A 14978-nucleotide genomic window follows, 5' to 3' on the forward strand; every position below is an offset into this window, starting at 1 on the left:
ATGGCAGGCCCGCGGTCGTGCCTTGTGACAGACGTCGCCGCCATCGGGGGCATGGCGTGGTGATGGCGTGATGAGTGCCGTGTTTTCTGCCATTATAGGTTATTATTGATTCCGCTTCCTGGCGACGCCACGATGGATTTGTACACGATGGCGACAACCGGGAGACGGAAACCGTACGACTCGTTTCTTCTGAAAGGAGAAAATCGAAACGTACGGCCTTACAGAAAGGGCCTCCGGTGGGGAGCAATCGAAATATGAGCGTTTTTTTTTTGCACCCCCTTTGGGGGAAACATTCGTTTCCTCCTTTGCACTTGCGATAGGGTTGGGGAAAAAATACCCTGGGAAGAGGTGAACCACTTTCCACGAAGAGACGGTGAAGTGAGCAAAAGCTCATGCGATGATGAGGGAAAGTCAAGAACTGTTTGACGGTAATTGGAAAGTCGAGACTCGAAACTCGAACGAGCCGGTTCCACTTCTGGTGTGTTGCGTCTGATAGGTTTGCGGAGCAATTTGGTTTGCAGGCGGATCTTCCCCGCACGATTCATGTCGTATGCTGATGATGCACGACTCGTGTGTGTATGTGTGTGTATGACTATGTGAGCAATCGAACTGTGGATGCGGAAAATTTGATCAATTATCTGTCGAGCGGAGTCGCATAACAAGGATCACAAATATTGACTGCCGCAACTGGGAAAGCGAAACTCAGAAAGAAAGCACTATTTGATGACAATTATACTGTTTGAGTTTTTGATTTAACATGGCACACAACATTGGCTACTCGTTCATAATTGACATCGTCATTCTTTGCATCTTCCCGTTTTGGATACTTGATGTGAAATCAAACTAAACATGTAGTTAGAGAGGGTTGTATGGGAGGATGTATAGCTGAAAGAAAGCTGTCAAATATATCGCTTCCCTATAAACATCAAGTCAAAACTGTGTGCATATCTCCAAGTCTAGGTGGAGTTCCTAGGCTTTAAAACTAGTGTTATGCTGACGTTTTTTCTGTAATTAATTGCAATATAAAAGTAATTGATATCTTCACTACTACGTGCACATTTCATTTTTGTTCTGTTACACCTATCGCCAAATTCAACTCAAATAATAAACTTAAATTTTGTTAATTGTTAAGCATCTATTTCAGTAACATGATTTTTAAAATATTTACTAAGGCTTCTTTGGCCACTGAGCTCATTACGATCTGAAATATGATTTGTGCACTGAGCTGCAAGAGAGTCGCATTGGGACCATCACGAGCAGAGAGAGTTTCGGCGTGCTGAACACCGACCGGATCATCGGCTTTTCAACGAAGATTTATGTGCTCTAGTGATCGCATTTTTTCATAGTTTTTATCAAGTTATTTCATTTGCTCACCGTAAAATACAACATTAAGTAAATTTTTTTTAAAATGTTTGCAACTCCTTTGGTCCTCGCTAATATGAAACTAATTTAATGAGTAAAACTACCAAACGAAATTAGTTTATTTAAAGGAAACTATTACAGAAAAGATCAACCAGTTGATGTTCAGAAATTGGTATGAAAAAAAACAGTGAAAGTAATTTCCTATTGTTTACGAAAATTACGTAAAACAACATAAAACACCATTTATTTTCACTATTATCCTTAATTTTGGAAGCAACAATCGTTAAAGAGAAAGGAGGTGTTATGCAAATACGGATAGACATGAAACGCACATGAACTTCTCATTTCAAATTAGAGTTAAAAATCGAACTCTTTGCATTTAACTAACTTCGTATTAAACGATACGGAATTTAAAATTTAATTCTCGTTTTCTTGCGGGGATGAACTATAAATTTCTCCAACATTACATATGTCATGCTTGGTCGGTTCTTTATTTGATTTGATTGGAAATTATTTCCAACATGATTAAAATACAATGAAATTTTGTAAACCACAGCTAAGTTAAGTTAACAATTCAAAAATGAATGCAGGAATAATTAGATCAAATAGATTATGGATAGAAAAGAGAAATCTTTGGAGTTATTCGTAGAAAAAATTGCAGAAATATTTGCTTAGGAATATTTTACAACGCTGCCATGGCCTGAAAATGTTGTTCTTTGCTAAAATTTTTGCATTCCAGAAACTTCCCATGCTTAGCCATCCAGAAACGTAGGAAGATGTTCAACAAAAGCTCCCCAATAAAGCAATTACCGTAATGTACGCCCGGGCGTTCCGCGTGGGGCAAGAAAAATAGTATCACATTGTTTTTACAGGCAGTGTTACTTTTACATCTCATAAAAACACCCCCAAACGATAAGGATAAGCACGGAACCGTCAGCGTCTGGGTTGAGAGAGAAAATGAACGAACCGGATGCCGGAGGGACCATCTAATAACCCAGTGTGGTATTTTTATCTCCGTCGGTCCCGTTGCCTTCATGCGCCTGGCCGTGCGCCGGCGGAAGAGCAAATGAAAAGTGAAAGCGTCCCCAACACGAACGCTCCGGAGCGGGAGTGTCTGGCTCGAGCGGCGGGAAAAACTTCCACCAACCAAGCCACATGTCTACTGTCACCACAACGCAACCGGAAGGTGTGGGGTTGGCCAGCCGGGAACAAAACCGAGGACTCTTGGCCTCCCCCTGCTTCCTGCCGAGGACAAGGAGTACCGAGACAAAAAACTTACCCGTCGGTTTCTGGTTTTCGTCCATCTGCTTTACCATCCCTGGCGGCTCTTTTGCGTGCTCGGCCGACTGTGACTCGCTCTCTGGTGACACTTTCTTCCGCCGTAGACAGACTGGAGCGCCCGCCACCCCGAGCGGAAGTGGAAGGGAATTTGCCGTTGATGGTGACGGAGTAGAATCACCGTTCGTCGCCCTAGCATCCTTGTAGAAGTCCTTGACGCAGTCCAACGGCGGACGGCGATGGATTAAATTTAGCTCAACTTTAACCGAACAGATGGAAGTGTCAACTTCCGGTATGCAACGCCATTTTGCAATTAAATGAAGTGTGATCTGGTTGACGGTTTTCAGGGCTAGGGGAAAGACAGAAGGCTTTCTTACAGGGTGCGGGGTGGCTTGAGATTCTTTTTTTAACATCGCTCGCGTTGCTCCGAGATTGGCTGCGGTTCGTTGGTTTTATGATAACTTTTTTCGCCATTTCCAATACACGCTGTTCCAATTAGGGAGGGGACTAATTTTCTTTGAATTCCGAACATGGCCAGCGACCCTTAGCGATTGTCTTACAACTGGAACAATTACCCAATTTCGCCCCGAGGACGCCAACCAGCCGAGGCACTCCGGATCACTAGCAGACGTCGGCCGAAATTCGCTCACTGAAATGAGAATTTGTTTCCGCTCCGAGCGCACTTTGCTGCAGCAGCCTACTTAGTTTCTGTCATCGCCGTCGCCGTCTTTCTGTTTGCTTTGGCAGGTTTTACGTTCCCTCCGGTTTTTGTCTATAAAAACATCCAGAACACATCCTGGAATGAGCATAATGGCCGCGGGGCATTGCGTACGATGTTCTTTGGCCAGTTCTCCTTTTTATTTTCCCCTACCCCCTAGCTGCCCACGTTTCCGACTCAGTGGGGAAAGTATCTGCAGAGACTGTGTGTGTTTGTAGGACCTTTGAGATGTTGTGTATGTCGAAGAGCAACCAGCACGCCTCGGGCGTCTTGGATGATGGTTGTTGCTAACATCGGTTTGCCCGAGCGTCGTTTGCTCGATTTCTCGAAACCCCGGTTGAGGTTCCGTGCCGCCTGTGCGATATGGTCAAAGTCAACAGAAACGAACCGTTCCACTCCTCCAGTGCTGTTTAAAGCAAACGTAAGCGGCTCCGGTTATCCGTTCCGTTTCCGAACGGTGGACGAAGAAATCGGAGCAATCTGCGAAATTAAGAGCATGTATGATGTATCGCTCGGTACAAATTCTGCCCGAAGGTTAACGAATACAAAAGCCCACCGGTATTTGTGCCAGCCTTTTCCGAAAACCGGGACGCAGGGGCGTGCTCTACATTATACGTATGTTGAAAGGACACTCGGACAGCACCGGGTAGTGGTTGCAGTTTTGTATAGTTTATTTAAAGAGAGCTTTTCATGAAAAGATCTACAGATTAAATTGAAACACAGACCATTTTGTGGTTGAATTGCTGTTAAATGCAAGCGACAAATGGCCGCGTTAGTACGAGAAATTGCACTTAGAAAAGTAAGAAGAAGGAAAACTATTCTGAGCTAGTTGTGTCTGTCGTTGAAATATGCATTTGTGTATGTCGTGTATAAATTTAGAGATGAAATAAACTGTTTTCTATTTTAAAGAATTCATGGTTTTATACATTACTATTACTTATACTTTTTTGACTTGTTACGCACAATGAAACTTCAAAGTATGACATTTACTTTAAATTTCCATGCTTTCAAGGGGAATATTTGTCTTCTGAATATGCATATGCAGTTTAACGCATGCCATTTTCAAACATACGGAACATAATAGAAGCTTTTCTCAAATTTGTAACTGTTTGAAAAGATAAATTTTAAAGAAAAGCACACATTTGCTATCGAATACTTGCCGGATGTTGCACACAAACACGCACAATCTCTGTGACTGTACAGCGTCCTTTCCGGTTTGCGTTCCGGACCTGTTAGCTTACCGACTCTCGGAACAAACGGATTCACATCCGGGCGTCTTCCATCTGCCAATGAGTGGTACGTTCCCGCCCCAAAGCCTTGTCTTACGGCGTGTTCTAAGTAAACTATGTTTTTAATTAAATTTATTTCCGTAAATAATGCACACACGGTTGCTGCGTACGCTGGCTGCAATGGTTCCCCCGAACGTCGGTGCTTCCGGTGTGGGTGCCGAAATCGTACCATTGCGAACTGCGCTGTAACCGATGAAGCTTTCTCAGGCAAACAACTCCGTCTGTTTGCTCTTCGCTGCTGGTGATGGCTTTTCATCGGGTTGAGTTGTAGGCCGTATGCGAAAGTGACTGTTTACCCGGAGTAAGTTAATGTCGAAGGCAAAATGTTGTAAAATTGTGAAAAGCTGCTTTTGCTTGCCTTGGCTGCGTAGGAGCAGATTTGAGTGCTCGCGTTTAGTTCAATCTAAATGGATGAAAGAAATACACGCGAAAAGGAAAGAGTATCTTAACCAATTCAAAAGAACAAAAACCGTGAAGTTTTTACCAAATTATAGCTTTCTCTTATTCAATTATCGTTCTTTTTCTCTTATGGTAATAACACCAATAAAATTATACATATCAATACAAATAAGTACCAGCACGTATGAACGTTAACATACTTTAAGTAACCTTTATTATTTATGCATGAGTTCTTTCAGTTGATATCATTGTCACATGGACTAACTTTTGTGGAAAAAAGGAACAAGGTGTCAAATGAACCATTTAAAAACATTGTTTCTCTATTTAAGATACACGTATTTGAGATAACTAATTCATGCAACGATATCCGGAGCTCAAGTCCTCTATTTCTTCAACCTTGAAAAAGTAACTGAAACATGCACACCGCGCCGAAAAGAGTTAAATTGCATTTGCGCAGAATAATAATTCATTATACCTTTTTTTCTATTACATATTTGTAGATATCATGAATATTTCATTTTGTATTGTGGTTTGTGTTTAATATTTTAAAAATTTCATTTCAATGTTATAGCTATATTCAATGGTATTAGAAATAATCGAATTGATATGTGATAAAGCTTCTACCAACATTGTATTGCTGAGTAATGTCAATGAGGCTAATTAAAGATGGCAAAAAATCAACATCTTGAAGCCATCTTCGTAACAGGTTGTCAGGGATTCGTTCTACTCGATAGCATCGTTGGTATTTGCAGAGAACTGCGTTCCATACGTAAAACGTGCTCTTAAACGTGCATGTGAAGGAAGGTTGGAAGGTATTTGGTGAAGCTGTCTTAAAATCTCCACCAAACGTGCAAGAATCTCCAGGTCTTGGTCTCTCTCTCTTTCTCACTTTCTTTAATTAAATCAATCAGTGTCAAGCTCAGTTGCGTGCGTTACGCTGCATTGTCGTGCGATCTGATAGCGCATCGTTTAAGGCGTCACTGCTTGCCATAACCCTTCAGCTCCGCGGGACGACACGCTTAATCAAAGTCCGATCTCCGAATCGTTTTGACATCTCGCAAGGGAAGAAACCTTCGGAGTCGGTTGCAGGAGACGTTTTGCGGGGTGAGAAAGAGTGGAAAAAAACACCGTTTGATGCAGCGGACACAAAATCGAATGCAGTGTCAGTGCGTCTGAAGGATATCCTGTCGCGCCAATCGATTTCCCCCTTGACTTTCTCTCGTTCTCTAACGTTCCCTGGCGAAGAGTCCCCAATGCCCGATAATGGGTGCTCGATCAAGAATTAATAAAGTCACCGCTCCGTCATTTCCGAGACCCGTTTGCCTTCGGTTGCATGCTTGAGTAGGGCATGGGCGCGAACACACACACATAAAAAAGTGAGAAGACACGGTTGTTAGACGTCAGAGCGGTTTGATGGATCACCGGGACCCGGTGACGGTTGCGTCCTTGCGCAGGAAGATTCGAATGGATGATTTCTGGCGTTTACGTTTTCCGTTTTACCATTCCACCCCGGTGCTTGTGGCGAATGTTTGAGTGCGCTACGCCTCGGGTGCATATGTAATGTTGCATTTCAAGACACCATGAGGGGTCAGATTGGAATCTACGCACCGATGCCATCATTCTTTCTGGCTGTCTTTCTCCGCTCCCTGCCATTCGGCTGTTTTCCCTATTTTTTCGACAACTGTTGTTTGCTTTTGCTCACCCGGCCCAATGTGTGAAGAATGCATTTCGTGCATGCGTGTGCGCTTCCGTGAGTCGTATCTGCCGTTTTTTTCCCCGATTGTTTTATCCTTCACTCTCTTCAGAATAACAAACGAAGTACGGGGCGAATCGCTGCCCTCCAAATGTGTTTGACCAAGATGGATGAGGCATCAAATTGAGTTTAATTACTGTTTACTCGTTTACTAGCAGTGGCCACCATCATGGCTCTGGATTTTTTGGCCCCAAGACCATCGGTGACAGAAGGTTCATGGTTTTTGATGCGCTTTTGAGCGGCGGGGTGTTCCTTATGTTCGCTAATTAATGATCGATTTACCAAACGTGTCGTAATGAGCCGATAATATGGTTCGAATGGTGCACCATGGTGGTAATTCAATGAGAATTTAGTTGTGTCACATTCAATTTCAGGAATGATGGATGCATGTGTTGGACAGTTGGTCAACATCCTTTCCAATTTAATTTTATTAGCTTTTATTCGGTAAACGCACACATCACTTGGACAATTATCGAGAAGGAGGACGACTCCTTTTAATTTTCTATTCCACGAATCGAGGAGTTTTCAATCTAATCCACCGGAGCAAATATTTCACCTCGCGCACAACAAATAAACCCATCCAATTTGATCCTCAAAAGGGCGGAAATAAACGCGGATTACGCTGTACCGTTGTAAAACGCAAATTTATTAGGGTGTAGGCCCGGGAAAAACTTCCAAACGCGGACTCACTTCAAAGGCCAATGTTGGGGATGCTTATTAATTATCTTTCACACCGGTAGGGAAACCACCTGTGACGGATATTAACTCCGCGGTGTGTTGGCAACCTCACGTGGAGGAATGGGAAGAAAACACAATGCCAAAGACAGGATAATGAAATTCCTCCGGAGCAAAATGGGAGAAATTTAAGCAACACGCTCCTTTCAATTTTAATGAACAGGATAAGGTTCCGGCAGTGTCTTGGACTTTTTCTCATAAATTTCTAAAGGATTTTTCTGATTTCTTTTTCGTAACGTTTTTTGATGTTACGCTTTATGCCAATTTTTATTAACGTAGCTTCCCGGCTTCCATTTGCTTCGCGCCGTTCAATCTGTTTCGGTTTAATTAGCTTTCGGCTTCACTTTAATCGGTAGCAATCAAGCTTGAGTAGAGTGGATCGTAAAATGGGTGACATTCCGGCAAGGAAAGGCGGACCATCGAGTGCGGTATCAATTAAGAATGTCCCATAAGGCCTGCCGCCGGTTTTACTCGATCGACGAACATTACGCAATGTCTTAGTTCATAAACCTGCGATGACACGCTCGGCGCGAGTGATATCGAGCCGCAAATGGAGTTCCCAAAAGTTTACTGGCACATCCGAAGAGAGCGAATCACCGTAAACGTAAAAATAATGCAGCATCAACAATGCCGGGGTCTGGATGGTCAGCCGACGTGAAATGTTGGTGTTGGCGAAGAAAATAGCCGCCCCAACCCCGGCCGCTAATTTTCGGCCAGCGCCAGCAAAGAACCAATTAAAGTTAACGATTTGGGAGCGCCAACTACTCTAGCGCAAGGCTCCACTGCCGTTTGCTGTCGCCGTTACTGCTAATGGTTCCTTTCGGGGTTGGGCGGTTCCGAGCTCCACCAGGAGGGGAGGGAGTGGCAGGGGGTTGGTTTGCTTCGGGACAAAGTCTAGTCGAACTCGCAGACTCTCACTCCGGGGAGCATTTTTCCCTGATTATCCAACCGTTGCACGTTAATCATGTTTAATTTTTGCTATAATAAATTCATACGCACTGGCAATTTCATTAAGCTGCATCATGGCGGCGGTCGCTTCCTATTGGTGTACTTTTTTTCCTCCCTCTCCTTCTCCCTCCCACTTTGGCCTAGTCAACTAGGACATGACATCCTCGGGCTTGGTACGGTTGGTTGGCTTTGTTCGCCAACTCTCCCGGAACGACGAAGGGCGCTGGGGTAAGGGAGCGCAGCGAGAATAATGGACTTCCTGATTTGCCGACAACGACATGCTGGCCGGCCGGTATCCTTTCTTCAGCCCGAGGGTGGTGGGAAACGAGCCATTTTTACCATCGGGCAGGCCATAAAGGAAAAAGCCATTCCCGGTCGGGTTGCGTAGTAGTGGATGCTCCTACCGCAGCATCGTTGTTGCCAAGCTGCACGTTCCGAGGTTGCAGCTGAAACCGACCCGAGTCGCAAGTTGTAAAACGACCAAAGCCCACGCCATTTTTTCCCTTCGCCACCATGGTGCAATGGGAAGGGGGAAGGTGGCCAAAGTATCAGACACGGGTGTTTCTCCAGTGGGTTTGGGCTCCTCCAAGAAGGACCTGAGCTGAAGCTGGATTCGTGCCACTGGTTTAGCCTCATGCGCTATGGTTACGGTATCTAATGGCAATTAAACTTCATATTAAATCCGCCAATTTACCCACCCCCAAGGGTTGGTTCCGGGAGGATAAACGAGACGGCCCGCTCGTCGGAGCAAATCAAAACTATAAAGTTGTACGATCTTTTCATCTCGGTGATCCTTTGATGCCTTTGGCACGTTTTTGCTATACCCGCACGTGAAAAAGAAGGTAGGTATGTAGTAGCTGCGGGGTATGCGAGCGAAAGATGGGTGGGAAGAAAATAAGTTTATTTTTTACCTTCGACTGAATCGGTTTGTAGGCCACTTGCTCTAATTTGATGATATTTTAATGGTGATAAAAAGAGATTTGCTGGAAGTTCATCTTCTCCGTCGTGTCGATTTTGATGAGGCCAACAAAACGAACTTTGTATCACTAACATTAGCACACGTTACAACTTCGCTAATAGACAAACAAAACGTGCTATGTAATGTGAGTGGGGCGAAAAAGTAATCGAGTAGACATGGAAATAGAAATGGTAGGATATAAAAGGAGCAACGAGCAGTAGTAGAGCAGAGTTTTAGTCAGAGTTTGAAAGGAATAGGTAATAAAGAATAGAGAAGCTACACCTTTAAATCTTACATGGGGGCTCAACCAAAGAAGAGGTCATCGGATCTTAATAGAAATTAACGGGCTCAACCAAGAAGAAGTCTTCGGTTTGGAATAAGAATTATTCATACATTCGTGAAAGATAGTCGTCAGAAGTCGTCCGTGAATAGTTGGTCAGGAGAGTAAGAAGCATACCGGGTCTGAAGTCATCCGCGTAGTTCTTGAATAGTCTTCGGAGATTGGAGTAAGGAATCTTCCGCAGTCAAGATATAGACGGAGGTCATACAGCAGAAGTGGTCCAGTGTGTGCACAGAAGTTTTTCGTTGGAGTTTAGTAAGTCTGCACTGTGTGTGCTGTGATTTGCGCTGTGTGCGCTGTAGATTGCACTGTGTGTGCTGAAGGTTACGCTCTGTGCGCTGGAATCTGCTTGGTGTGAATCGTCGATATGGAATCTTTACGGTTGATGGAAGAATACTCTCGTTCCGAATTAGTGCGAAAATGTCAAGCGGCAAGACTAGCAACGACCGGAAGTAAGCAAGAGTGTGAAGATAGCGTCGAAGAGTTCGCTGGAGAACGAACGCAGAATATCGCGATTTGGTTGAATGATTTAGAAGATGTCGGTCGTATGGCAGGATGGAACAACCAACAACTTTTTATCATGTGCCGGAAAAAACTCGTGGGAACAGCACGAAGTTTTCTGAGAACATTATCGGGAGTTACAACGTTCTCCAAATTAAAAAAAGAATTGTTAAGCGAATTTGGCGTGGTGGTGCGACCGCGGGACGTACATAGAGAACTTGAATCTCGGCGGATTAAGAGTAACGAAGGAGTATTTGAATTTGTGTATGCTATGCAACAGTTGGCGAGAACAATTAGCTTGGATGAGACCAGCTTGTGCGAATACATCGCGGATGGTGTCACTACTGACCCACATGTACGAGCTATTCTTTATGATGCTCAGACTGTTCAAGAATTGAAGAAGAAACTTCTCTTGATGGAACGTGCAACACAGAAGAAAACAGAAAGAGTACAACATAAGCCAATAGAACAGAGTAAGCAGTTTGACCAAGATTTGAGAAAGTCAATTGATAAGCGGATTGTGAAGAATGATGAGCGAATACGTCGATGCTTCAACTGTGGAACGCTCGGACATTTAGCAATCCATTGTACAAGACGTGTTGAGGAAAGATCCAAGTGTTTTAACAGCGGTGAACTTGAACACCAGGTAAATCAGTGTCAAAAGAATGAAGTTCTAACAATCGGAGCAGGGAATGATGCGTGGTTTTCGATGAATAACGAGAAGGAACAACTCGAGTTTAAGATGAAACAACAGGGTGAAATCATCGCAAATCGAGATAAGCAGATAGAGGACCTACGATCGAATCTGACCGGATTGGAAGATAAGTTGAAGCAGGAGCGTGATCTATTGAGAAGCTCGGAAAAGGATCGGCTGGCGGAGAAAACGAAGCTGATTGAGTGTGTGGCGAAAATACAGTTTTTGGAAGAAAAGTTGAAGGACAGTCAGCAGAAACAGTGTCAGTTGAATGATCGCGTACGAGTGCTATCGTCAGAGAATGGGCGACTGGAGCGAGAATTGCACGAAGCTTTTGATAAGTTGGCGAAAGCGAAAGAAGCAAGCGATGATCATAAACAACAATTGTTCGGTGTTACCAAAAATTTTAATTTGTTGAAGGGAGCCTGCAACATAACGGGAGCTCAGCTAATTGAGATGGATTTCATCGAGAAAGAATCGATTCGCAACAAGAAGTGCCCTGAGCAGATTGAATTTTTCCGAAAGCGCCGTACTGAGAAGGAAAACGACGTATTAAAGACAAACGTTGGAGGACGGGAAGTAATAGTTACACCAAGGAGCTTAGAGAATTCTGAAGATGATGAGGATGAGGAGGAAGAAGACGAAGATGATGAGGGCTATGATAGTGATAAGGAGTCGAACGAATATGGTTCCGAGGAGGATATTGTTTCGGAAATTGCGAGTAGTCACAAGAACACGAGTGAAAAGGATGCACCGGCAGAACAAAAGGAGCCGTGGCCTCCACCGACTAAGTACTAACTAGGAGATATAGGAGTGATTCAAAGAATCCAGATCACTGTATGCAAAAATCTTATAACCGATTAGAAGTTGAGAAAGTAAATGATGAAGTAAGCAAAGCAAGGAAGCAAATGCAAGTCTTCCGGGTCGGAAGAGATAAGTCAGGAAAGGCCGTGCGGGTAGGCTAATGTTATCAATTTGGTATAGGATAAGTATAGGTCTTCCGGGGCGGAAGAAATGTCAGGAAAGGCCGTGTGAGTGGGGCGAAAAAGTAATCGAGTAGACATGGAAATAGAAATTGTAGGATATAAAAGGAGCAACGAGCAGTAGTAGAGCAGAGTTTTAGTCAGAGTTTGAAAGGAATAGGTAATAAAGAATAGAGAAGCTACACCTTTAAACCTTACATGTAATCTACTACAAACATATTAGTTACCGACTAAAGTCATTATTACTCTTAGTTGATTTTATTTCAACTTTTTTATTTTGAATTCATATATCCCAAAAAAATGATAATTTTGATAGCAGCAGTTGAAATTTGTCTTTTGATGACGCGTTTTATTTGCACAAACATTGTTAGAAAAATAGTAATACTTGGTGTATTGTATATATATGTATATTAAATAATTACAAAAATTTAATCAGTTTCAGTTTTATGAAGAGAAGTGAGGACATGCACAACTCACAACTGTAACAAAATATTAATACTAATAATAATTACAATAATTAACAACTGACCAACGGAATAATACAAGCATTTAGCGATTATTGAACATTGAATTCAGTAAGTAATTCTATCTAGTTTGGCATTTTATTTTATACTTGATACTGAGATCCTTTTTGTAACAACTAATTTTGTTCATTGACGTTTTTCTATGAATGTCATATGTATGTACAATGCCATGGAGGCAAGTTAAGTATCTTTTTGAGGCATTTATTTTGGAAGACTTGCACCATTTGTAAGTGTACGTGATGCGTAGAGTAGTAAGAGTCGTATAAGTGATTTATACAACAACAGTGTGCTGCTTAAGTATAAACTCGACTTCCTATTTTCAAAGCAATAGAGTGATTTAATCATTTTTCAACACTTCAATGTTTTTGTTCTACGCGTTGTTTACCTTTTGTCAGATCTCAGAAGGCAGATCTCAAGGTATTTGATTTCATTATTCCAATGAATTTCAGTATCGCTAATAGTGTGCGTTCAGGGAGCATCCTCGAACTCGTACATCTAGTACATCTAGTAGATTGCTTCCGTTTAGATTCATTGATTTTCATCTCCCACTTACTACAGAACTGATAGTTTCTTCCGGGTTGCTAGAAGAAGTGATTATTCCAAAGTCATCATCAAAAGCAAACCTTCTTATTGATTTAATTTTTAGAATATTAAATTCAAAATAGGTCACGAATGGTGAGATACATCCATTTTTCATCGCTTAGTGTTCACCTAAATATTTGACGAGCACATGAAAAACTAAAACAGAATATTTTATTTTTCTTAGAGACTTATATTCGGTAAGGTCAAGACTTGAAACAATAAAATGCTTTCCATAACTTTTCCAATGCGATGCATTTCGATAAAACGCTGTTTGCACGCTGGAAACCAATAAATCATTTAATCAATTCCACCCGCAGCCTGTATAAATCATGTGGTTTCACTTTACATTGTCCGATGACGCCATTTGTCACACCTAAGCGGAAAAACGGTCGGCTTTCGCAAAATGGAAACCGACTTTCCTTTTCCTCTAAGCGCGGTCTGGGGACAACCCTGAGGGGGTATGTTCTTCTCCACCAGCGGTACGCCCGCATCGGAATGTAATGAAAAACGCATTCAACCATTTCGGACGACAAGAGGGGTGGCAGGTTCGACCGTTCGTCATTTGCTTTAAAGTTAATTTCATGCTCGACTGGTGCGGTAAATTTTCGGGTTTCACCGGGCCCTTCTCAACCCGTTGCTTCAACGTTCCATGGCGGAACTGCAGAAAAGCTGCCGAAAAATAAAGCACCAGATCGACAGAAAACTGTCCGAACGTAAAACACTGGCTACATATCAGTGTACTCGCGCTCATTTTCCTCTGTGGGCTGGGGGAGGGAGATCAGTGCCTCTTTTTTTAGGCAAAACTCAATCATTTCCCCTTTCTTCCTTGCCCGCCGCAATTCAATGACCCGATGGAGGCTGAAAGCAATTTAATTACAGCGATTGTAGAAATGACTCCCGCAAAAGGGTCGCCAGGCTTTTGCCTCTGCAGTTTTCCTTGACACCCCGCGGCAAGGTCCAGGCGGAAGTGCAGAAGGAAGTGAATAAAATGTGCCCCCGTGGGCAAAGTGTTTTTATTGTTCCCGGAAAACGGTGGAGTATATTTTCCTAGTCCTTGCCCACCCCCTTCGAGAAACGGGGCTGACGAACGAAATATTCTTATGACGCTGCCAAAGTTCTTAAATATCGCTCCAATGCCGCACCACTCGCTCCTCGTTTTGGGAAACTTTCAACTTAGCTGGTCCTCGAACACAGGAAAGAATCTCCGTTTATCGCCGCGCCATAAATATCGTTTTGTCATTGTTGCGTTTGGAGGGTTTAATACATTTTTAATTGCTTCCCAGCTGGAAGAGTTTTTCCGTGTACGTGAGTGGACGAACAAATGAGGGAGGGAGAGATAGAGAAGAATGAGGAAGGAGGTCAGTCTCTCGGGGGTGGTCGGGGGTTGGAAAAACCGGGTGCAAAGTCCCGTTGCGCTGGTGGTCATTCATCAGCGAGCGAATTGTTTGATACCATCGAAGGATTGTTGTTTTCCCGCACGCGGACGGAATGAAAATGAGCCCCAAATGCGACCAAATTTTCAGAACGAAGGAAGAGTAAGTGGAGTTTGGTTGCATTAAATTTATTCCAGTTTTTTTTCTGCAGCCATTAGGAGTACGTCTCAGCTGCGGTTCTTGGGTGCTAATGGAGGAACAATTAGCTGGCGGGAAAAATGTGAAAATTTGATAAAAACATTCAGCGATTCGAATGGACGGTCATGAAACAGTAGCGACAAATCATTTTTAAACTGATTTTTTTGAAGGAAAGAAAAATCGTTCGTGGTGGATTTTTCTCGTTCTAGGACGTACGAGTTGCTTGTAAGAAAATGTACTAATAATTACTATAGGAAAAACTCTTAACGTCAATTTTTTTAGTATAAAAAATTACTTCATTAGTTACAATAACCAATCAACATTTCTTTTATGTTTTCAAATA

The 14978-nt window shown here is 42.9% G+C and overlaps 1 protein-coding gene across 1 annotated transcript; it reads left to right on the top strand.

Annotated features, from left to right (window-relative positions):
- Positions 1-10990: 10990 nt before the first annotated feature.
- LOC131285700 (glutamic acid-rich protein-like) lies at positions 10991-11773 on the top strand. The gene has a single exon (XM_058314556.1). The coding sequence runs from the start codon at positions 10991-10993 to the stop codon at positions 11771-11773; it is 783 nt and encodes a 260-aa protein (XP_058170539.1).
- Positions 11774-14978: the final 3205 nt, after the last annotated feature.

Source organism: Anopheles ziemanni, chromosome 3 (genome assembly GCF_943734765.1).
Source record: "Anopheles ziemanni chromosome 3, idAnoZiCoDA_A2_x.2, whole genome shotgun sequence".
Taxonomy (NCBI): Eukaryota; Metazoa; Arthropoda; class Insecta; order Diptera; family Culicidae; genus Anopheles; species Anopheles ziemanni.

What these genes read in the sequence shown, in the direction of transcription:
- LOC131285700 (XM_058314556.1), top strand. Translation starts at nt 10,991, where the DNA reads ATGAATAACGAGAAGGAACAACTCGAGTTTAAGATGAAACAACAGGGT.